The following is a 25,889-nucleotide window of genomic DNA, read 5'->3' on the forward strand; positions in this document are numbered from 1 at the left end:
AAAGGAGTTTTCAGAGCACATCCTCCGCAATGGCATTGAATGGGATCTTGTAAAATCCATTTACCAACATGGTAATTTAAATACTAGATAATTATAATAACTCACGTATTGATGGCAACTCAAGGGAGAGGTCAAAAGTGTTTTGTCTTTATAGTGTCACTACCCACTAAGCGTTGCCTCTGGCTTTTTGCTCCTTTAGCTCTTAACCAATCGGGAAGAGCCCTCCCTTCTTTTCCCCCACCTTCATGGTTTTTAGTCACCAGCTGTAGTATTTCATCTGATGTAATCTGAACTGTTGCCCCCAGACCTCTCCAGTAATGGACACAACTCAGTGATCTGATAGCTATAAATAACACACTTAAAAACTGATATAGAATGGAAATGTGGCTATTGCTGGATACACAGTGGGATAATAATGATTAATGTCAGCATGGAACCTTTCAAAAGCATACCATTTCTTTATGAGTTACCCTTAGCCATTGCTCACGTATGTTAGAGAAGTAAAATACGAGAAGTAATTAATTCTGAGTGACGTATGTGAACTGCCATGTGATGAAATTTGTAGTCATCGTGTGGAAATATGGCACGAATTTCCACGGTCCCACCAGAGATCCAACACATTGCAGCTGTCAGTTTGCATTCATTCTGTTAATAATTTTTAAAGCCTCTTTTCCTACTGGGATGCTTTAAAATTAAAGTTTTTAAAAAGCTAAATCCTCCCCTAGGATACCACACAATTCTTACTCAACAGATATGCAAGATGCCCTTTGATAATGTCATTTAAGATTATTTTCTGCAGATATAAGCTGTGATCCAAAAAATTGAGCTGTGCCTGTGACAAACCCAGGCAGAAATGCACTTGCTGTTCTCCTACCAAAGATGAGCCACTGTTTAGTTGAAAAAGTACATGGTTTCTTCAGCAATGGAAACTGTTGAAACAGAAATAGCTAGGCAAGTTCCAGATTTGAATAAGAACATATCGCTCAGGATCACAGCCATAGACACTATTTTCTCAGACACACAAAATGGTTACTTAGAAGCTGTAATGTTTGCAACACATTTCACAGCATACACCATGCTTGCTTCTAATGTGCTCCCCTTGAAACTCTTGTACTGAGAGTTGGTCTGCACAACACAGTAAGCCAAGCTGTGGCTTAGCAAGACACAGGTAGGTAGCCGTGTTGGTCTGAGTCGAAGCAAAATAAAAAAATTCCTTCAGTAGCACCTTAAAGACCAACTAAGTTTATATTTTGGTATGAGCTTTCGTGTGCATGCACACTTCTTCAGATACACAGTGTATCTGAAGAAGTGTGCATGCACACGAAAGCTCATACCAAAATATAAACTTAGTTGGTCTTTAAGGTGCTACTGAAGGAATTTTTTTATTTTGCTTAGCAAGACAGTGGGACTCTGTGGGCTCCCCAGTGAGATTTTTTTCTCTTTGGTTCTTTTTGCTGCTGTGACATAGGTTCTTTTTGCTACTGTGTGCCTTCTGATCCACGACCTATTGCTAAGTTCTCTCCTTACTAACCATAAGTGTAGCAAAAGTATTTCCTGTGGTTACAGGTCATGGTTATACAAGTTAGACCTTAAACATGATCCCAGGTTCAGACGACATATTAAGTCAAACCTTGGCTTAGCTGCTGTTTTAATAAGCCTATGGAGGAGCAAAGCAACTGCAATCTGCTCCTCAGCAGTCAGCAAGTAGTTATTATTTCATTATTTATTAAATTTATATACCGCCCTTCATCATACGATCTCGGGGCGGTTTGGCTTACTGCATCGTGCAACCCTGGTCAGTGTCTGTCTGCATTTTGTACTACTTCACATGCAGCAAATATTCAGAACACTGCAGGCTTCACATCAAACAGAAATAATTGGTGCAAGTCAAACAGTAATGTCCATATGCATAATGCAACTTTTACTATTATAGAATTATTTTGGAAGATTCTTCCAAAAAGTTTTGCACCAGGACACACTGGTGAATCCCAGTTATAGGTACCGATTTTGAAACTATTTTGCTTTAGCATTTATAATCATGTTAATTGCCAATTATGATGGGTGTGAAATTTTGGACCCATCACAATTAATTGCATGTCGCCCAGTGAAATTAATAAGGTCAAGATTTCCCTCTAGATTAATGAGAGCCTTGAAAAGTCATTAGCATCTGCGTAATGTAAAAGGCCAGTAAGGAATTTCTCACTACCCAAATCCTCTGAAAACTGAAAATTTGCATTTCTAAGAATGTGGCAATGCTGTGGCAATAGGGTTGCCTTATATACATACAAACACATAAGCACTTTCTGAAGTAGCATTTGAATGTCTTTTGAAAACTGCATGGCTGCTAAGTCTCCATGAAATATATTAAACTGTCTTTAAACCAAATACATGGAAATGTTACCGGTATTTACAATCTGGTTCAGGATGGTTAACATATACTAATTTGGTGATTTTGGGGAGGGAGAGGGTGCTATTACTTACTGTACCTGTTGCTACTGGACATCGATGCACATATCTGTCTTCACAACTGATGTGGTCAGCCCACAGTGCACATGGGGACAGACAGTATTTTGCTGTGCAAACTATGCATCTTAACTCTGTAATATATTCCTTCTTGTATTTCTAGGTTTGCACTAAAGCACTGAACTGGGAATTCAGGAGATTGCAGAGCAGTCAGCATACCTACTGGTAATTGCTCTTTAAATTGTACCGTTTATTTTTCTCTTTAAAAGCAACCAAATCTGTATACTACCCCTACAAGTTTAACAGAAAACTAAACAAACCTTTCAGAAGCACCTTGTTGTGATAGTTTGACTATGACTTGACAAAAGAATTGAGTACTCTCTGCTCAGTTTCCTAGCAGTTTAAAGACAGAAAGGACTGCTTACTGTCATGGCTTGGGAGCAGCGGCTGTGGCCTGGCTGAGCCATCAGAAGCCAGGGGGTGGGTGGTCTCCTGCTTCTTGCGCAGCCAACGGATGACGTCGGCTCCTCTGTTGGCCACTAAGGTGGTTGGGATTTAAACTGGCCTATCATAGCCAAGCAAGGGGGTGGGGTTACAAGTGCAGATCTGCCTGGCCTGTCTACAGCCAGGTCTGCCACTAAGGAGTCTGTGTTAAGATGCACATGCTACTTCATGGATGGAGGCTACAAAAATCTTTACAGCTACAAATGCAGTATACTGTAGTTGCATTCATATCCTGATGAGGAATACCTTCAAATTTCTAACTGAAGGAAAAAAATACATTAAAAATTAAAACATAAAATACACATTAGTGACACTCAAAATTGAAAACTATCAAAAGCTTCTTTGTGATTCCCGGACCTCTCCTAATTTATTCATTTTTGTAATCTCTGCTCTAATAGGTTTCCATTGTAATGCCCAAAAGATTTTTTGTGCCTCCTCAAAATATCCTTAAATAATAATAATAATAATAATAATAATAATAATAATAATTTTACTGATTGCTCCCACAGACCCTGGCTGTGATTGAACAATGTGCTTCTTTCTTTCTTTCTTTCTTTCTTTCTTTCTTTCTTTCTTTCTTTCTTTCTTTCTTTCTTTCTTTCTTTCTTTCCTCTTCAGCTGCCAACACTTGACATGGAATCCTGGAGGGTCAGGGTCAGGGGCATAGGAAGAGGGGGGTGATGGGAGTGCTCCGCCCTGGGCAACGCGATCCTGGTAGGGTGCCATCATGGCTGTCCCCACACCCAGAATGCACGCCACACCCACGCAGGCAGCACACTCTGCCCCCGGGATGTGCGCCAGCCCCGTCCCCGCCTGCTCTCCGCCCCCGGTGCCGGAGCATGAAGCTCCGCTACTAGTCAGGGTTCAGCCCCAAATTGTCTAGCCACGCTGGGTTATGGTATGGAATTACAGGTGACAATTTATATATAGATTTTGTAGGTCCTTAGAAAAATGAGCTAACAGTGTGAGTCACTATAAGTGTGTAACTTCTATATCAGATATATCAGTGGGGAAAACATTGGGATTTTTCTTACCATGAATTTCTGTTTTAAGATGCCTTCTGGAGGCCATTCCTGAGGTTAAGGAATGCTCTCTGGAAGACTCTTAAAAAGAGGTTTGTCTCAAGCACTTGGAAATATGGTATCAATATCTTTCATAGGGAGCTTGACGAAGTATATCATTATCAAAGAGGGGGCTAAAAGGCAGGAGAAACAGTATGCAGAATTGTATTCACTGCCTAGAAGATTAAGCTGTTATCAGCTATGATTTATTTGAATTCTTGCATTGTCTTTAAAAAGTTATTAAAAGCCTTGCAATCAAGCTCTTTATTTATTTAGAACGTTAAAAACAACAACACACAACCGAGTGAAGCAAAGGGCAAAGTCAAAAACTGAAGTATTATAAGGTTGATCTTATTGCTTACTGTTCACAACAGTTATCCAAACATTTCACAACCCCCATTCCAAAGTAAAGTGGGGAACTCTGGTACTCTCCTCAGTTTACCCGCATGTGCTATATACTGTCTGTCTGTTTGGAAAGAGAGATAAAAAACAAGTTATGGGCAATCCAGATTATCCCCATTCAAAATAAGAAAATACAGACACAAGGCTACTGTACTTAAAAGTGAGGCTGCACTTCTTCACTGCTCGACACCTATTATCAACAATGATAATTTATTTGGGGAGGAAGAAACCATTCACATTATTTCCCAGATCTTTTTCTTTTTTTTCTGTTCTCCAATCACAGTTCACCTACAAGCTATGCTAGCTGATGCCTTCTAGTCAATATATCTAGGGTTCCCAACATATCCAACAATCAGAGCAGCACCAGAGTAAGAGTTGGAAATCCTGTGGAACAAGAGTGAAATGAATGTTGTCACTATAGCTACAGAGTACCTCCAAGCCTTTTGCCCTGGCAGAAGAATCTGATGCTTTCTTCACTTGATAGGATAACCATCTTCAAATATATCAAGGGTTGATACATGGAAGATGGAGCAAGCTTGTTTTCGCCTGTTCCAAGAGGGTAGAACTCAAATCAATGGATTCAAGTTACAAGAAAAGAGATTCCGACTAAACATCAGGAAGAACTTTCTGACACCAAGAGCTGTTCAACAGTCAAACGGAGGTTTTCAAGCAGAGGTTGGATGGCCACCCATCATGGATGCTTTAGTTGAGATTGCTTTAGTTGGACTTAATGACCCTTGGAGTCCCTTTGGACTCTACAATTCTTGGATTCATTTGCCAATCTCCTGATTTCCTCCAAAGGTTGATCACTGTGTGCCTGCATTGCACTTCACACTGCAGTACTCTTGCAAGCTTGGTTTAGACAATGCCAGATGAAATACCAAAAGCAAGAAAAACTGAAGATGAGTCATGGCCAACTGAGAAGTCATTTTCTTTTACTGCTTTGCAGCCACAATGCTGTCTACTCCTTCCCACATTTATTACAAACAGCATTCAGTACAATGCAAGCACTTAAGCTTAAGCACTGTGACAACAATGTTATTTATAGGACATCATGGTCAAAGCAAACAATTTGCATCAAACTATATTACACCAGTTAAAAAACAACAACCACCACAAATTGACAATAATAATATTCTCCAAAGTCACATACTTCATGACAAATGGAAGTTTCCCCCCTAATTAGATGGGTCGGTGGCACTGACATGTGTGCGTAAATGCATAGCCTCTTTCACTCCAGGAAATGCAGCAGGATGTAAAATAATTGATTGTGAGGAATGCTGCATGTGAACACATTCCGAATAATCAAACAAATAATCTGATTAAGTTACAAAGGATAGCTACTGCTGAGATGTAAATTGCTTAACACACATACCAAATCCAACTATAAAAGTCAAATCTGTATTTATGGAGATTATGTGAAAAGCTTCTTAGAAGTGGGTTTTTTAAAATCCCTAATGGAATAGTATAATCTTTTTTAAAAAACAAAAACTTTACTATAAATTGCCAGGATTGTACTGCCGGCTCTGATTAATACCAAATCCAGGTGAAATGTTGGTGAGATAGATTTCTGTTTTCCAAAGCACAAAAAAGATGTTGGGAATCAGTCAATGTAGAAATTAAAGAACGATTTAGTAATTTCTAAAGGAGCCAATAATTGTTCCTGCACTTGAGAACCTGATGGACAGTTTTACAGGGGAGTAAAAAGTGACAATTTTGTTATTCATATCAAATAGTCAGAATTCCAATACAGCATCCTAGGACTGAATTGTTTTATGCATGACTTCCTTAAGGGTTTTTCCTTGTCAAATGGAGTAATAGAGTGAGATTATCACATTGCCTACCACTATTAGGTATATTTATATGATACAGAATGATAAACAAGAAAGCCTTTCAAGAAAAAAGGATAAGCAAATAATATAGGTACATACACTCACAGACTTCCCTATGAGGAAAGTTTGGAGCGTTTGGGACTTTCTAGTTTAGAGAAAAGGTGAGTAAGATGTGACTTGATAGAACTTTATAAAATTATGCATGACATGGAGAAAGTAGATGGTAGCTTTTTCTCCCTTAACACTACAATTTGTGGACATCCAGTGAAGCTCAATGTCGGAAAATTCAGGGCAGAGAATTTTTTCACACAGCACAAAGTTGAACTATGGATCTTGCTCCCACAGGAGGCAGTGATGACCACCAGCTTGGATGGCTTTAAAAGAGGATTGGGCAACTTCATGGAGGATAAGGCTATCAACTTGCTACAATGGCTATGGTTCTACTTCCACTGTCAGAGGCAGCATGTCTCTGAATACCAGTTGCTGAGAATCATGGGTGGGCAGAGTGCTACTGCCCTCATGTCCCGTTAGTGGACTTCCCACAGGCATCTGGTTGACCACTGTGAGAACAGGGTGCTGGACTAGAGGGGCCATTGGCCTGATCCAGCAGGCTCTTATGCTCTTAGACTTTGAAAATGGCTTGCAATTTACAAAGAAATGTGGATCAAGAATAAATTAAATAAAAATATGGTTTCTGTACACATTATCTTCCATAAACATTCTAAGGGAAGACCCATTTCCTAGGAAGTACCTTCTGCAGGCACATGTAGTTATCTCTTTCCTATACTTTTCACATGGTATGTTTATGTTACAACTGGGCTTGGCTTTTTGTTGGTTTGTTTCCTTCCATTCAACCTGATTTGGTTCAGTTAAAGAGGTAGGGTGTAAATATAGGAGAGTTGGTGAAAACCGAAAGCCTATTTCTTTCCCCTGGAGAACATCCTGATTTGAACAAAATGGAAAGTGTGAAGCCACCCCTCAAGTCTTTGGGCAGCCATTTCCACTTGAACATCTCCAGCCACCAAGTATGGTCCCCTCTGTCCATTCAGAGAAAAAGAGGTGCCTACAACAAGAAGATGGTGAACAATTTTATCATGGCACTGGGGTCGTAAATATTTTTATTCACACTCTTTATAGGCTTGGCGAGCTTATGGGTGGGAAGTGGATCCTGGGAGAGAGTGCACAGAGCTGGCACTTGAAGCTCGAGGTGGATGGGATGCCAATTGCTGCCCACTTGTGCACATGTCTTCCTCACAGCCTTCCTCCTTGTGGGCAGCAGTTTGAGCTGGGCACTCAAAATGCACACAATGAAACACCTGAAAAACAGAACAAAACAAGAGAATGTCAACCAATAAAATGGGAACAAAGGGTAGTATAGTTAGAACTAAATGACCTTTTAAATGGAGCATAGAGAAGCTGCTCAAGGTAAAGGACCACAAATTTATGCATGCCTTCATGTAAGCCCCAATGAATACGGAACATGGCACTCCAATTTCATGTCATCTATGCTGAATACTACTTTGTTTCCAGGCTAAATTTAAAGCCCCCAAAGACCAGGAACTTTGCCCATCAAATTCAGCTTGATCCTTAAGATTGTCTCAGGGAGCTCTACTTCTCAGTTCCCTTATCAGCATCAGGTGTACAGCAGGTGGGCAGAAGGGATGGGGCCTTTTCAGTGGTGACATAAAGACAATGTAACACCCTGTCTAGGAAGTTTGCCAGGCGCCATGACTGATTGCCTTTTGATGAGCAGCTATGACATCTTCTGGCAAGCTTTTACAACTATTCCTTGCTAAAATTATTTTGTGACTGCTGCTGTTTTTGTATTCTATTTTTTTTTCTTGTCTTAGTCCATTTATGGATTTTTATAAGGTTTCACACATTGCTTTAACTTGTTTGTTATGCTTGCAGCCTTTATTTATTTATTTTAAAATGGTTCGGCCAGCAGTGCTGAAAATAGAACAAATCACCACTCTAGCAGGTAAATCCCATAGACAGGCTTATTTCTGAGTAAAGATGAATAGCACTAGGCTGCAAAAGGCATAGTTCTGCATTTCACAGCTTTGTGTTTATAGCCCGTTAAGAAACAAACACCATAGATGAAACACCGAGAAAGAAAAATATTGTGAGATGGCTTTAGCTTATAAGCATTTATGTTTGATAACTTAAATATGAGGTACTCTGCTTAGAATCAGAGACTGCAAAAGTTCTTTGTTTCTCAGAGATGAAGGCACCAACTACATTCAAAGAAACACTCCTGTACCTTAAATATCAAGCTGATTTATAAAGCAGAAAACAGTTTGGTGATTTCAAATGTATAATCAGATTCCATCTAATTCTTATTTTTAAAAGTTAACAGGAATACTCTCTTGTGCATAAATTGTGGAACAAGCCAGTGCACTGCATCTAAATGATTTTTAAAAAATCCTTTAAAACGTGTTTTATGAAGTTGTAACATTATTATTTTTCATAAGGTTTCATCTCCGAAAGATTTAAGCTTATAGAACTATTAGGAGGAAAAACTGTTATAATAAAACATTAAAAGTAAGATAATTGATCCACGTGTCAAAGTTGGCCCATGGGGTCACAGGAGACAATGATCTGGCCCACAAGGGTTACTCACCCCTGACTCAAAGAAAGCCCTACTTTCTACATATGGTGAGTGGGGCCTGAGAGGAAGCACACATATGTGAACTCAGATCACATACAGGTGAGGGGACAGAAATACTGTCCAAACTGGCCCACATGCTTGTTGTTTAGTCGTTTAGTCGTGTCCGACTCTTCGTGACCCCATGGACCATAGCACGCCAGGCACTCCTGTCTTGCACTGCCTCCCGCAGTTTGGTCAAACTCATGTTCGTAGCTTCGAGAACACTGTCCAACCATCTTGTCCTCTGTCGTCCCCTTCTCCTAGTGCCCTCAATCTTTCCCAACATCAGGGTCTTTTCCAAGGATTCTTCTCTTCTCATGAGGTGGCCAAAGTATTGGAGCCTCAGCTTCACGATCTGTCCTTCCAGGGAGCACTCAGGGCTGATTTCCTTAAGAATTGATAGGTTTGATCTTCTAGCAGTCCATGGGACTCTCAAGAGTCTCCTCCAGCACCATAATTCAAAAGCATCAATTCTTCGGCGATCAGCCTTCTTTATGGTCCAGCTCTCACTTCCATACATCACTACTGGGAAAACCATAGCTTTAACTATATGGACCTTTGTCGGCAAGGTGATGTCTCTGCTTTTGAAGATGCTGTCTAGGTTTGTCATTGCTTTTCTCCCAAGAAGCAGGCGTCTTTTAATTTCGTGACTGCTGTCACCATCTGCAGTGATCAAGGAGCCCAAGAAAGTAAAATCTCTCACTGCCTCCATTTCTTCCCCTTCTATTTGCCAGGAGGTGATGGGACCAGTGGCCATGATCTTGGTTTTTTTGATGTTGAGCTTCAGACCATATTTTGCGCTCTCCTCTTTCACCCTCATTAAAAGGTTCTTTAATTCCTCCTCACTTTCTGCCATCAAGGTTGTGTCATCTGCATATCTGAGGTTGTTGATATTTCTTCCGGCAATCTTAATTCCTGCTTGGGATTCATCTAGTCCAGCCTTTCGCATGATGAATTCTGCATATAAGTTAAATAAGCAGGGAGACAGTATACAACCTTGTCGTACTCCTTTCCCAATTTTGAACCAATCAGTGATTGGCCCACATGCTTATAGCTCAACTTTACAAAAGAAAAAGAAAGGTAATGCTTTTGCTTATTGTTCAAAGGGTTTTAACGTTATAGTATGCAAAACCAAAGCAAATATAAAATACTAATTCAGATGATAACTGCTTTGCAACATTCTTCTGTAAAAATTATAATATAAAAATTGCTCCTCTATGTTGATTTGATTTGTTGTTGTTGTTTAGTCGTTTAGTCATGTCTGACTCTTTGTGACCCCATGGACCAGAGCACGCCAGGCACTTCTGTCTTCCACTGCCTCCCGCAGCTTGGTCAAACTCATGTTCGTAGCTTCGAGAACACTGTCCAACCATCTCGTCCTCTGTTGTTCCCTTCTCCTTGTGCCCTCAATCTTTCCCAACATCAGGGTCTTTTCCAGGGAGTCTTCTCTTCTCATGAGGCGCCCAAAGTATTGGAGCCTCAGCTTCAGGATCTGTCCTTCCAGTGAGCACTCAGGGCTGATTTCCTTCAGAATGGATAGGTTTGATCTTTTTGCAGTCCATGGGACTCTCAAGAGTCTCCTCCAGCACCATAATTCAAAAGCATCAATTCTTCGGCGATCAGCCTTCTTTATGGTCCAGCTCTCACTTCCATACATCACGACTGGGAAAACCATAGCTTTAACTATACGGACCTTTGTCGGCAAGGTGATGTCTCTGCTTTTTTGTCATTGCTTTTCTCCCGAGAAGCAGGTGTCTTTTAATTTCGTGACTGCTGTCACAATCTGCAGTGATCATGGAACCCAAGAGAGTAAAATATCTCTCTGCCTCCATTTCTTCCCCTACTATTTGCCAGGAGGTGATGGGACCAGTGGCCATGATCTTAGTTTTTTTGATGTTGAGCTTCAGACCATATTTTGCGCTCTCCTCTTTCACCCTCTTTAAAAGGTTCTTTAATTCCTCCTCACTTTCTGCCATCAAGCTTGTGTCATCAGCATGTCTGAGGTTGTTGATATTTCTTCCAGCAATCTTAATTCCAGCTTGGGATTCATCCAGTCCAGCCTTTCTCATGATGAATTCTGCATATAAGTTAAATAAGCGGGGAGACAATGTACAGCCTTGTCGTACTCCTTTCCCAATTTTGAACCAATCAGTTATTCCATATCCAATTCTAACTGTAGCTTCTTGTCCCACATAACGAGATTTCTCAGGAGACAGATGAGGTGATCAGGCACTCCCATTTCTTTAAGAACTTGCCATAGTTTGCTGTGGTCGACACAATCAAAGGCTTTTGCATAGTCAATGAAGCAGAAGTAGATGTTTTTCTGGAACTCTCTAGCTTTCTCCATAATCCAGCGCATGTTTGCAATTTGGTCTCTGGTTCCTCTGCCCCTTCGATATCCAGCTTGCACTTCTGGGAGTTCTCGGTCCACATACTGCTGAAGCCTGCCTTTTAGAATTTTAAGCATAACCTTGCTAACATGTGAAATGAGCGCAATTGTGCGGTAGTTGGAGCATTCTTTGGCACTGCCCTTCTTTGGGATTAGGATGTATACTGATCTTCACCAATCCTCTGGCCACTGCTGAGTTTTCAAAACTTGCTGGCATATTGAGTGTAGCACCTTAACAGCATCATCTTTTAAAATTTTTAATAGTTCAGCTGGAATATCATCACTTCCACTGGCCTTGTTATTAGCAGTGCTTTCTAAGGCCCATTTGACTTCACTCTCCAGTGTCTGGCTCAAGGTCAGCAACCACACTACCTGGGGTGTTGATTTGATAGCTATTGTCAATTAACTATGCTGAGTGACACTAGCAATGAATAAACAATAACTCTGCAGTTTTTTAAGATGAAGCTTTTGCCATGACCACTATTTTTAACTTTATTTGTATTTACTTTATTTCTTCAGATTTTTAAAATCTTTTTCCAAACCTTCTTTTACATTGACTGGAAACTCTTATGATTTCACTTAGCTTTATCCAGGCCATGTTATCTCTCTGGGAGTGAAAAGGCTAAAAACAAGTTACTGACATACCATTGATTTATACAAGACTATTAGAATATTCTTCCTCCTCCACCACAGCCTAGACTTCGATTAGCCTTTTAGAGAGTCACAGTACACTGAGCAGACATATTCAGTGAATCGTCTACCTCAGCCCCTGGATTTTCTCTGGATAATTCAGTCCCCACAGTATGAGTGAAACCAATGCAACTTCAGTCATTATGTTCTTTGGATTTTTAAAAATATTTTGTGGCAAGCATGGTCTCAGGATATGCAACACGACCTGAAGGCTTGAAAGTTTATTTAAGTGGTGTTTGATGGCCAGCGGATGCCCATAAATGTTTATTATGGCATATTTATCTGAATTGGGGATGAAGGAAACAGTTCCATAGTTTGAATTTAGGAAGAGGCTGATGGGAATGTGTAGCTGCTAGGTTTTCTAAAATACAGTGGTACCTTGGGTTACAAACGCTTCAGGTTACAAACTCCGCTAACCCAGAAATAGTACCTCAGGTTAAGAACTTTGCTTCAGGATGGGAACAGAAATTGTGCTCCGGCAGCGCAGCAGCAGCAGGAGGCCCCATTAGCTAAAGTGGTACCTCAGGTTAAGAACAGTTTCAGGTTATATATGAATGAAGAGCAAGACTGGAGGTTAAAATCAGGAGCTGAAGTAAGGAGTCCAATTGATATTTAAAAATAAATAAATTTATATTATGGTATATTTATAATCTAAAAAGGATCAAAGGTCAAACTCCGGGGTCGATTCAATGTTAAAAATAAAAAAGAAGAGAAATAAAAATGCAAAAAATCCAAAAGCATAGACCTGAGGGTGCTTCAAAACACAGCAGCAACAGAGACAGGCTCACAGGTCTCAGTTATTTGAGGGAGATGGCAGTGATTCCTCAGGGAGAGAAGTTTGTATAGCCTAATCTTCAGAGGGCTGCCATCTTCTGCTGCGAGTTTGGCCCCGCACTTGCAGTCAATGTCTTTTTGCTGGTTTTTGCCACATTTGCTACTGCTTCTGCTCCTGTCCCGGTAAGCGCCGCCCCCTGGTCTTGGGGACTGCAGCCTTTGCTCAGCGGCTGGTGTGTAGAGTGGTATGTGAACACAGGGGCTAAGCCCTGTGGCTTCCACCAAGCCTCTGACCAGGCCTCACTCAGCAGTCACACCGGGCCATCGCTCTGCTCTCCTGGGCCCAGGGAGTGGTCCCTCAGGGAGCAAAGTTTGTGTAGCCTACTGTCCCTAACACAGCAGTGGCAATGGAATGGCAATGGTGCAAACAGTTCCCTGTTCAGCGGGCAATCATTATTTTGATGGTGACTGTCATTTTGCCACACTGGAAGTCCCCTCTTGTTTGCTTTCTAGAGGATTCTCAGCTGCCCCTTCACTATTTTCTTGGAGAGATCTGTCTATATTTATATGATAGCTTTTCCTGCAATTTTCAGGGTGATTTCCACATTTGCATATGTGTTGCTGTGATGCTTTGATTAAAGACACTTCTCAAAATACTGCAATTATTTGTACTTTTGATTCCGCCCCCCCTCAAAGCAACAGCTGTTGCCATTTTTTCAGTCGCCATGATCAGCAACACAATCGGGGGGGGGGGGGCACACGCAAACAATAGAACAGCCCCCCCAACCAACCCCTGCATTTAGTTACTGGATCAATTGGCAAGAATACATTACTTTCCGGGGAAGGCAATGTAATTGAGTACACCCCTGATATCAGGAGTCAAATCTGAGTGGCTCTGTTATGTTATAGCATCATTATATGCACTGTTATTATTGTCCCAAACAGCATCTTCCATTAAATGCTTCCCAAAGTAATAAAGGCTATGTATCATATACACAATAAAATAGAATCTTACAAGTACAAAGTACAAGAATTAAGAAAATTGGAACACACACGCTGCAAAGTCAGGGTAGTAAGAGACAGTGCTACAAACTATAACTGAAGACACCAGGTAGAACTACAAAAAGAACAATACCAAGCAAACGTTTTCAAATATGTAAAATGATCTGGGGATCTATTTTGGGTGCAGGATAGAGATGTCTGTACAGAGCTTCCGTGAAGAGAATGCCTTCGCTATCCATTTCCATGGAAGGAACCATTTCATGCATGTATTTGCTTGAACAGCTTAAATATCTTTACTGAAGGACCATATCTTTGTGTGTTCCCATACGCCTTCATCTGGGGACTGACGGCAAAAAAGGAAAATGACTGTTAAGGTATTACTGGATGAAGCCTGCAGACACGGAAGAAAATGAGAAATATTTGCTGCTTTGGTGTGTGTGTGTGTGTGTGTGTGTGTGTGTGTGTGTGTGTGTGTGTTATTAACATAGATTTTGGTTGAAGCAGATCAGGAGAACAAGATGGGTTTTAGCTTAATTAGATGATGCAAGTAACATTTTAGAAAACTGTGAGGGAAATCAAACAAAAACAAAAGAAGGTAAAGATTTGATGCGCTAAGTGGTACATGTGCCTGTCTTCTAGTGACAAGCAAAATAAGAATGGAACAATCTACACTGTGCTATACAGAATCCAAAAGGAAATGTACAGGTGAGATGCCATCACCAAGCATGACAAAAGTTAGATGAGAGGGATAATGCACAGATGGTGAAGAAAAGGAACACTTTGTAAGCAGTTAAGAAAAGTAATGAAAACTAGTTTTAAAACAGTTAAGGAAGTAGAGGCTACTACAGAAGGCAGCATTAGCTTGAAAAGGTAGCATGAGGGGATTTTTTATAAGCACCATAAAATATCGCTAGAAATATAATGCATTCTTTATTTCACCATTCACAAAGAAAGATGAGAGGCAGATGGTAGGAGTAGACAGACTTCTCCCAAAGGAGGCTGATAAAATGCTGAAGGAAATCAAAATCATGCTGAGCAAGTGATCAAGAAATCAAAACATCCAAAGACTAACAAAAATTTCAGAGTCACACTGGAAAAAGAGCTAAAACACCAGAGGAACAGGAAATGATTAATATTCTACAAACATTGTCAAACTTTTTGGAAAGCAGAAATGCACAGTTAATAGCTATAATTAAATAGGATCCAGGATTTTTTTAAAATTAGCCTTTGAGATACCTTATTCAAAAAGACAGGTGGCAACCAGACTACTATTAGACAGAAAGGAAAAATATGAAGAAACAGAAGCTTGTTAACGGCTAGCAATTAGCACTTCTTCAAATATGACTGGCACTACAAAGTCAATCCCCACAAACTACACGGCTATTGCATGATGAAGCCAGAGGACACAAAAAACAAATAAACCAACCCTGCTTCCTCTGCTCTACCCATCATATGTATTCTTGCAGTTCTGAAATAACAGGATGGAAAATTTGGGGGCAACTTGGCAAATAGCTAGCATAGTGTTACAAAAGTTAAAGTTTGGGTATTATGCCAATACTAATGCACTAACTAACAGATGACTCCTTGCTGTGCAGCAGATACTTTAAAATATCCCATTAACTCTAGTGGCTCTAACAGCGTGAAGAGAATGTTGTCTGAAAACACTGGACACAGGTAAGAATAGAAGAGCAAGTATAACACCCACAACTTTGGGAAAGAAAGGAATGTAGTAACATCAGAACAGATGCATAGCCAGAGCTTACAGATATCACACTATGGGCACATGGGAAGTCCCAGTTGATATGCTTTTGAGTAGCAACCGCATGATGTCTGTTTCTGCCCTGAGCTGCATAACTGGCATACTTCTTTCCATCACAAGATTTGGGCTGACTGAGGATCATGCCCCACCTTAAATCATAGTTGCAAAAAGATCTAGCATTTAAATTTGCGGCAGTGGCTTCTATGGAGGACAGTCAGTACAGTGGTACCTCGGGTTACAGACACTTCAGGTTACAGACTCCACTAACCCAGAAATAGTACCTCGGGTTAAGAACTTTGCTTCAGGATGAGAACAGAAATTGTGCGGCGGCGGCAGCAGCAGCAAGAGGCCCCATTAGCTAAAGTGGTACCTCAGGTTAAGAACAGTTTCAGGTTAAGAACGGGCCTCCAGAACAAATTAAGTTCTTAACCCGAAGTACCACTGTACTTTAATAAGGGCCTCTGAAATACAAGAACTAATACAAACCAGCCTGTATAAAATATAGACTGAAGCACAAGTTACAAAAAAATGTGCTGAAAAAGCCGCCCTCGGCTTATACTCGAGTGAGGTGGGCAGCGGTGGAGAAAGGCACAGGACCAGGGGTTCGGAGAAGCGCTGCAACTCTCCGTACCCCTGTCCTATGCCTGCTCTGTGCAAGGCGGCGGGGAGGGAGAAGCAGCGAGAAAGGGATCCTTCCTCACCGCTTCTCCCCCCACCCCGCCGCCGACAGCTGGGAAAAGCATAGGGTGCTATTTATTTTTATTTTTGAAATTTACCAGTAGCTGCTGCATTTCCCACCCTCGGCTTCTACTCGAGTCAATAAGTTTTCCCAGTTTTTTTGTGGTAAAATTAGGTGCCTCAGCTTATATTCGGGTCGGTTTATACTCGAGTATATACGGTAAGTAAAAGCCTCTACCTGTGGACTTCCCTTAGGCAAAATACTGGACTAATTAGGTTCTTAAGTTCCCCTTTCCTTCTTGGGCCTGGCACATGTTAAATGTTACCAGGTCATGTAGTCATGTCCCGGGAACCACTTTTTCTATGGATTCATTCCACAGTTCTGAAATAAGATGGGCAGAGCCAATCATGCATATCTTTAACATGTAATCATAGACTCTTGATTCTGCTCATAGACTATTTTGTGTCAAAGGCCTGCACTTTTGACACTGCCTACAGGGAGGTTGTAGACCTTCAAATGGTACAGCTTCAGCATGGGATATATCTACATGCCTCCCATGGCATAGATGTAATGGTTAAAAAGTAAGCCTACGATTTCATCTAGAACAAGAGAGCAGTGTGTTATTTTTCGATACCATTTATTTGCGGAACTTTGCATGAAAAATGTTTCAAAATATTACATGGGTATCATTGCACTTTTGAAACACTGAGAATATCATCGTATCACTCAAAAGGCCATTAGGGCTTAATTTCACCACTAACAGCAGATTATGAGAGCACTTTCCCTAGCAGCGGGCTATCCTGTAATTGTCTACTATGCATTTAGTTGCATATTCACTCAAGCATTTGATAATGATCACTGTTGGCGACAGGCTGCTGAACTCAAAATGGAACACTATTCTGGTGTACTATGATGATTACCATGATCCTAATTACTACAAACTGTAAATACAGGCAGACATTGTATTTAACTAAATCAAGTATTGGGGGGGAGGGGCGCAAAAGAAAAGCGTCCCAGAATAAGCATTTTGTGAAGCGTGCTTGATACTGAATAAACCTTGTAGCAGCAGTAGGCACTGATTAGGTTAAAAAATGTATACCTTTGAATCTGTGAAACAGCATAGAATTTGTGGTTGAGAAATCAGACAATGAATGGTTAATACCATCCAAGGCCATTATCAAGTTCAATTTATGGACTTATTTATAATTTCCCATTGTATGAAATATGTATGCAGGAGCATGTAATATCTGTGGCTTTAGAGACATTAATCTGCCCACATTTAAGCTTCTAACAGGTTAAAGTGCTGCCTTGGTTCTCTGGTGGCAGGCGGGTGTGGGGTGGGGTGGGTGAGACTCAACACATACAGTTTAAAGGAATGAATAATTTACCTACCTGCATTTGTGGCTTCTATTTTAATGGAGCTATTATTTATTCTGTGAAATGACATGATTCACTTTTTACAAGATTAAAATATATCAGCTCTCTTTCAGTAAAAAGATCTTCTAATGTGACTGACAGGGATATAAATATGCTAACCTATATCAAGAACTTGGCTCTAATCTCCAAGAAAACTCAGCAACATGACCAGATTTTTTAAAATAAAAATGCAGTTTTATACATTTCTTCGCCAGGCTCTTGAGACCACAGCTTCATTTCAGTTTTTTGCTTTCTCTCTCTTACTCTTAGCCTAGGGTATATGCTGCTATTGGTGTCTGTAGGCTTAGAAGTGAAAATAGGATGGCAAGCACTGGGCCTTGTGTTTCCTAAGTGCCTCTTAGGTTTAAGTCAAACCCTGGCTGCAAGTACCGTAAGTAACAACTGATGCAACAGGAAAAAACAACCATCCTACTCAAAGAATAAAAGGTAAAGGTAAAGGTATAGAATCATAGAATCATAGAGTTGGAAGAGACCACAAGGGCCATCCAGTCCAACCCCCTGCCGAGCAGGAAACACCATCAAAGCATTCTTGACTGTTAGGTCCAGTTGCAGACGACTCTGGGGTTGCGGTGCTCATCTCACTCTATAGGCCGAGGGAGCCGGTGTTTGTCTGCAGACAGCTTCTGGGTCATGTGGCCAGCATGACTAAGCTGCTTCTGGTGAACCAGAGCAGCGCACGGAAACGCCATTTACCTTCCTGTTGGAGCGGCATCTATTTATCTACTTGCATTTTGACCTGCTTTTGAACTGCTAGGTGGGCAGAAGCTGGGACTAAACAACGGGAGCTCACCCCATCACAGGGATTCGAACTGCCGACCTTCTGATCAGCAAACCCTAGGCTCTGTGGTTTAGAGCACAGTGGCACCCACGGGATGCAGTCCTACAAAGATATATATGCCCAATTTGCTTAGATAACTGATGAAATGAATATGAGCAACAAAATGTAACGACTTGTCCTTTAGCAGTACCAACAGGACAAAAGAAAGATTAAAAGATCACCCACAGCCAAGAACTGTAAAAAAAAATGTTTAGAAAATAGGTACATGTTATGAAGAGAATAGAATGCAAGGTTACAGGAAATATTTACCGTTGAGCAACTTCTGCATTCACTGTAGTTTCAGGTAACTCATACTAATCAATTAGTAGAGCCAGTGCAGTGTGATAGCTAGACTATCATATTTTGACCAGATAGATCAAAGCACAAATCCTAACTTAGCCAAAAACCTCACTGGATAACTTCGGATAACCATCTGTCACTTTATTCTAGGCATCTACCTGAACCTTAAGATCTTCAGAAGCTGTGCTGTGAGTGCTTCCAACAAATGAAGTGAGCTACGTAAACAGCAGAAAGAGGGACTTTTCAGTAGTGGTGGTTGCAGAGGGGGCCTCACCACTTCATACATCCCCACTGGCTGGCAACCAAGACTTGGATTGCACTATAAATAAATAAATAAATAAATAAATAAATAAATAAATAAGCTACCCCTGCCTGCTGCACTCTAAAGCAGGGGTGCACAACATGCGCTCCTCCAGATGTTGTTGGACTATACCTCCCATCATCCCTGATCACCTGCTATGCTGATTGGGGCTGATGGGAGTTGTAGTCCAGAAACATCTGGAGGGCCACAGGTGGTGCACCCCTGCTCTAAAGGAATCACTAACTGGCTAGCTTCTTTGTATTCAACACTGTAGGTTAAATTAGTGTCTCATATACACACTTTCTTTTAAAGAAAATAAGGACTAATTGTGTTTTCCTCATTTATGGACCAATTGCAGTGCATTAGCATCATGTGATCATTTTTAGAAAGGTGCAAAAAATTCTAACTGTATCCTCAAGCGGCAGTCAACAATGCACTAGTGAAGGCCACTGTAACACGGTAATGATAAATCTGACTGCAAAGAAACAGTTATGGACACCAATAAATTCCCCATTTAGTGAGTTAGAGGACGTATTTTGACATCTTTATGAAGTTATCCCAACAAAAGAACGTTAACCTTTGGCAGCCTTGTATACGGAAAACTGGGTGACATGTTATACATTATCTTAGCATCAATCATAGAGCAGATCTTCATCTATTATGTTACCTCATTAGCTGTGTTGTGAGTTCCAACAATTCTGATAAAAGATGCTGCTTGTTTGTCAAAAGTTATTACTTGCCAAGATCTGCAAGAGAAATCAGAACGACAAAGAAAATTAATAATCACGCTAACGGCACAATCCTAACTTTGTTTACTACATGCCCTACTGAATTCAGTACTCCTAGGACTGGTCATGTTGTTCGGATGCCTGTTCGTCTTCCAAAGCAACTACTCTATTCCCCACTTAAGAATGGAAAGCAAAATATCAGTGGAAAACGAAAGAGGTTTAAAGACGCTTTTAAGGCAAATCTAAATAAAATGCAGTATAAGCATGGTCAATTGGGAAACACTGGCCTGCGAGCGCTCCAATTGGAGAATAGCCTCTACCAAAGGTGTCATGGATTTTGAAGAAGCACAAACTCAGGACGAAAGGGGAAAACAAGCTAAGAGGAAGGCACGTTTGGCAAATCCTCACCGTGAACAACTCCCACTCAGTAACCTATGTCCCCACTATGGAAGGATGTGTGGATCCAGAATTGGCCTCCACAGTCACTTACAGACACATTGTTAACACCATATTCATGGAAGACAATCTTTGTCAGCTATGAGTGATCGCCGAAGAAGAGAAGACTCCTAGGTAAGTGAGGTTAAGATTTCAGTGCATAGTCAAACTACGGAATTGGCTCCCACAAAATGCAATGATGCCAACAAAGAGAGGATTAGACAAATTTATGGAGGATAAGGCTAGCAGTTGCTGTGCTCCACCTCTCTTGCCAGATACAGTATGCCTCTGAATACCAGTTGCTAGGAAACACAAATGGGGAAAGTGCTGTTGCTTGTTGGCCACTGTGAAAACAGGTTGTTGGACTAAATGGCCTGTGGCCTGATCCAGCAGGGCTCTCTATATGTGCTTATCAGGACAGACAAAAGAAAATGGTTTGAGATGTGTGCTTTTTTTTTCAAATTCAAAGAGAAAAACAAAGCAATTGGGGCATTTCCCTTCCAACAGTGATTTAATTACATGTTTACATATTGATATCCAGTATACTTTTTAATTTATTCAGTGTCTGAGTCACCTTTATATGGAAATACTCAAGACTTACAACCATAAAAAATACAAAAAGAAGAAAAAGGTAAAACCCTTAGAACAGTTTAAAAATTGAGCAAAATAACATCACTTTATGCTGCGTGACATTATTCTGCAACTAGTAGGCTGGGACACAAGTGAGAAGCACTTGACCTCAGTTGAACCAGTGCCACCACCACTTTCTATTTGTAGTTCTTTACAAAACAATACAAGAAAAGAAACAAACTACCAGATTCAAAGGACATTAGCTTCTCTAATACTTTTACAGCAGAGGCAATTTCAGAAAGTGCGCCTTTTCTTACCCCACAGAGCAGGCTGCACTTGTTGAAATTGGCACTTCTCTATAACTGCAAAAGAGGCAGGAGCCCTGCTGTCCTCCACTGATCGTCCGAGAGGGACATTGTGGAAAATAATAAACAGGGCCCTATGTTGTGGGGCTCCAGAAACATCTGGCTGGCTGCAAGGAAGCAGGATGCTATACTAGATGGATTTTTATCTGGTCCAATAACTTAAAACTTTTAGATTTTTGTATAGTTTTTAAAGGAAGAAAGGAAAACTGTAGTTGGAAATGGATTACAGTATACTTTAGTTTTAATAATTAATTTTATTTGTATGTCACCTTACCATAGTTAAAACCATATTCGAGGCGGCTTACAACATGAAAAAATGTGCATAATTACAAACATAACAAAAGTAGTCATAAACAATAAAATTCATCAAAAAGTAAACAACCAAATTGAACATTTCCCACATAAATCTAAAAATATATAATAATAAAGATACAAAAAATTAATATCAACAACAAGCCCTCTCCCAAGTGTGATTTCTTACAATATGAAAAGGACACATGATTTCTAACGCTATGCCGTATCTTTAGGTGATATATATGCAAGGCAATTTGATCACCCATTTATTATCCCAAAACAGGACACAGAAATAAAATCTGGATGTCTTCATATAATAGCATCCCTTCATTACTTTGGATTAATGCTTTATCAGATTAGTATTTTCCCCATTGAACTCAACTTGAACATGAGATTTTTTTAAAAAACACCAAACTGACTTCTTACAAACTAGATTACACCAACAAAGAATAAAAGAAACAACAAAAACAAGTAAAATGACCTTCTGGATAAGGAGTTAGAAATTCAGATCATATCACAAAAGCGTTCAGAATAGCCTTCGTTAACAGTTGTCAACAGGTTTACCACTCCTATCAGCCAATCACCCATTCCCACCACCCTTCTGAGTAATACCCCTCTCCCCACCCTCTGACTATACATAAGGGTCTGGTGACTTCTGTTTCAGTGTATTTGAAGAAGTGTGCATGCACACGAAAGCTCCTACCAATGACAAACTCTAAGGTGCTACTGGAAGGATTTTTTTTATTTTTTGTTTCGACTACGTCAGGCCAACACGGCTACCTACCTGTTAACAGAATAGCCTTGTATGCTATTAATTAGCAGAAAGGAAAGCACCAATACCACACCTGTCTATTACAATTGCTGTATAATTTGAGCAGGACTATCGACCTGTTACAGAGCTTTAAAAATGTTTGAGTTGATCCAGGTGAACTTGCTCCATTAGTAGAGCGTCACTCTTTACTCATTTAAATCAATTCTTATGGGCTGCATTGAACGATGTCTCTTCCTTAGCAGAAAGCGCTTACAGTCACACAAATCAGCAGCACCTGGTTTCTGCCCACCCTCCCGATTTACTGCAGTCCTCTTTGCTTTGCCCCTTTCTGCTCTGGAGGGACCCACAACCCTCCCAAGTAGCTGAGCTTTTATGGGCAGAAGGGTCAACAAACACTGCACAAATGGAAGAGCTTTCCACAAAGGCACAGCTTCCCTGCATATAACCCAATGTAATCTGCCTCATTCAAAAGTTATTTACACCAGCTTTAGGAAGACATTCTCCAGTAATTTTGGTAGTCTTATTGCGTATTTAGGTAAGACTTGAGCAGGTTTGCTAGAGAAGCATCTTATGTGGGAGAATATGGCATGTCTATACCACCTGAGGGCTGCAGGTGGCGCTGTGGGTTAAACCACAGAGCCTAAGGCTTGCTAATCAGAAGGTCAGTGGTTCGAATCCCTGCGACGGGGTGAGCTCCCGTTACTCGGTCCCAGCTCCTGCCAACCTAGCAGTTCAAAAGCACGTCAAAGTGCAAGTAGATAAATAGGTACCGCTCCAAGTGGGAAGGTAAATGGCGTTTCCGTGTGCTGCTCTGGTTCACCAGAAGCGGCTTTGTCATGCTGGCCACATGGCCTGGAAGCTGTACGCCGCCTCCCTCAGCCAATAACGTGAGATGAGCGCTGCAACCCCAGAGTCGGACACGACTGGATCTAATGGTCTGGGGTCCCTTTACTTTTTCCTTAAACCACCTCAACTTTTCCCTCCTGGGACAAAAAAATGTAGGAACAGCTGCTGATTTAAAAAGCCCAATTTGCAAGTGACTTTTCTGATATGGTTACTGCCACAGACTTGTTTTCCTGCATTAGTTTCCATTGTTTGAACAAGAAAGCCAAGTTAATTCAGGGGTCCCTGAGACACAATTAAGACTGTGCCCATTGGCTCTGAACACTGACTAAGAGAGTTTTAGCTTTCATTGCAGACCTCCACCCAAGAAGAGAAGAAGCAATGAAGGCTATCATCTGTCATATTAAGTGAAGACTTGAATGTGTCAGCAGAAGGATACAACTGACATTAAGAGGCTTTGATCAAATGGAGTATCTTTACTGAATACCACAATGATAAGCCTTTAGAAGTTTGCCTCCTGCAGTTGACCTTACAACTGCCTCCATCATTTGGGAGAGTCCATATGATCGGGAACACTGCAATCTTCCTCTGAATCTTACATACCCTGTTTCTCATATTTTAAGACATACCCATAAAATAAGCCATAGCAGGATTTTTAAGCATTTAAGGAATATAAGCCATACCCCGAAAATAAGACATAGTGATAGGCACAGCAGCAATGCCGGCCGCGGCAGGAGGAGGAGGAAAAAAATAAGACATCCTTTGAAAATAAGCCATAGTATGTTTTTTTTGAGGAAAAAATAAATATAAGACATGTCTTATAATATGAGAAACACGGTATGTCATGGCAAAGAATGCAAGGCTGTGATTTTGAGGACAAGAATGCAAATTTTACTATGGGATTATATTGATTGTGTATTAGCTATACACAATATCTATTTATAAGACACCCACACACACTCCAGAAGTATTTACTCATGTTACTTTTGGCCTAGGAGATTTGTAACTTCTAACTGGGAGACTGGAAAATTCACAGGTGACTGGCAGCAAGCATTCAGGGAACAGTTGTGAGCTCTGGTAAGGCCTGATGAATTGAGTTCAACAGGTAATGTTACAAATAAAAGATGGAACATTCTCCTAACTTTAAGAGTTTCTGCTCTGTGCAACTTTGGTCCAGGAATATTCATTAACAATTAGAAATGGTTGCTGGACTTAGTAAAAGCAACCTGATAAACAATAATAGGTTATTATAACCTGCAACAGGTCCAAGGAAAATACATAGCAAGTTAAGGGTGGGGAGAAATCAAACATACTTCCACAGGTTCTAATAAGTAGGTTTGTTACCATGGCTTACCATTCACACAGTACTCTGCTGAAATTGCCCCTGGAAGCTGTTAAGTGCATATTTTCTCACTCCAGCATCACAACATGAATTACTGCTAGAAAAAGAACCCAATTTTCTTGCGGCAGTAATTTTTTATTTTTAGTAATGCCAAGAAATCTCAGCAAGGACCATTGGCCCTCCTGAGTAAGATGATATAAATGAATGGGAGACTAAGAAAGAAATATAGCACTGATACATATACACAAAAACACAGGCATTATAATTGGGGAAAAATATAATCATTACTTCCAGCTGAGGCTTACATCTTGAAGAAAAGGCCTGGTACCAGCAGCCTATACTTAGGCTTACATGAGGGTCCTCAAGCTGAAAGGCAACAGTGCATGCTGCTTGGCCAGTAAAGTCCCCTGGTGCCACAGCTTCATCTCTTAAAAGAAATTAGCCCTGTTATAGCCCTAGGGGTGTTATTTAATACTCCATATCTCACCTCAGCCATCCCCTCCCAACTTTCTCATTCTGCCTGAGTCCCCCAAGGAGAGCTGTAATTGATGATTAGCATTCCAAAGCCATGCTTGCATCCTGTGAGCCCGTCATATTTAATTACATTTTAACTATATTCGTCTTCAATAATAGCCTGAACATAATTTAGATAATTATCTCACGCTCTCTCATTCTCAGAGTCTGTCTGTTCCAGAGCTTCCTGCGACGAATATTGCTTTCTCTGCTCAAACACATAAACAGACTCTTGGGCTAAGTACTTTCATCTTTCCAACAGCAACAGCTGTCACTAAGAAACTCAGTAGCTTTGAGCGTCCCACAGTCAATTCAAAGACAAGTTTTCATCCTTCTTCTTGCTCCTTTATTTTGGAGGCAGAGGGAAGGGGAAAAACATTATTACTCAAGATACAAGTTGCCTATATTACAGGCATCCCCCTTCCACTTAGACGTGGGTTCTGTTCCAGGCGCACACACGAGTTGAAATTGTGTAAAATGGGGGACAACCTCTAAAAAGCCTAGAAATACTCATTTTGTCCTGCTCTCCAATCCCCCCCCCCACTCAACTCTCCCTTCAACCAGAGTTGAAGCTCTGGGGCCAGTAGGAGGATGAAGGATGTGCAGGAAAGCACCTGCTGCTACTGGGCTACCCCACACATCGGCTGTTATGCAGGGAGGCTGAGCATCCTAAACAAAGCCCCATTGTGCCTCCGGTGTCTTTGCGCCTCATTGATGTCCTCCTGTACAGTTGATGTCTACACCTGTACAGTTAGCACACATGTATATCAAATGATATCCGTTGGTCCTTGGTGTACCATGGCAAAAAACCTGGATTTTCTAAGTGTGGGGAATGGCAACAAGACAATAAACTAGAGTTTAAAGCATCAAAAACACAATGTATTACAAAAATAAGATTCGGCTTATAGAGGGTATTTGGATTAGACTGACAACTGTTGTCTATAGGTGGCAGGAGATCAAGGGCGAT

General features: G+C 40.8%; 1 protein-coding gene across 6 annotated transcripts in view; it reads right to left on the reverse strand.

Annotated features, from left to right (window-relative positions):
• Nucleotides 1-4,277: 4,277 nt before the first annotated feature.
• The window catches only part of BTBD9 (BTB domain containing 9), a 149,116-nt gene continuing 127,504 nt past the window's right edge, over nucleotides 4,278-25,889 (reverse strand). For all 6 annotated transcript variants that reach the window (XM_035108137.3, XM_035108138.3, XM_035108139.3 and 3 more), the window contains 2 exons: nucleotides 19,728-19,806; nucleotides 4,278-7,578 (listed from right to left, as the gene is read on the reverse strand). In XM_035108137.3, coding sequence (XP_034964028.1) covers nucleotides 7,411-7,578; nucleotides 19,728-19,806 — 247 coding nt within the window. In that variant the 3' untranslated portion in view covers nucleotides 4,278-7,410. The remainder of the gene's footprint in view (nucleotides 7,579-19,727; nucleotides 19,807-25,889) is intronic.

This window comes from Zootoca vivipara, chromosome 3 (genome assembly GCF_965207765.1).
Source record: "Zootoca vivipara chromosome 3, rZooViv2.hap1.1, whole genome shotgun sequence".
In the NCBI taxonomy this organism is placed as follows: domain Eukaryota; kingdom Metazoa; phylum Chordata; class Lepidosauria; order Squamata; family Lacertidae; genus Zootoca; species Zootoca vivipara.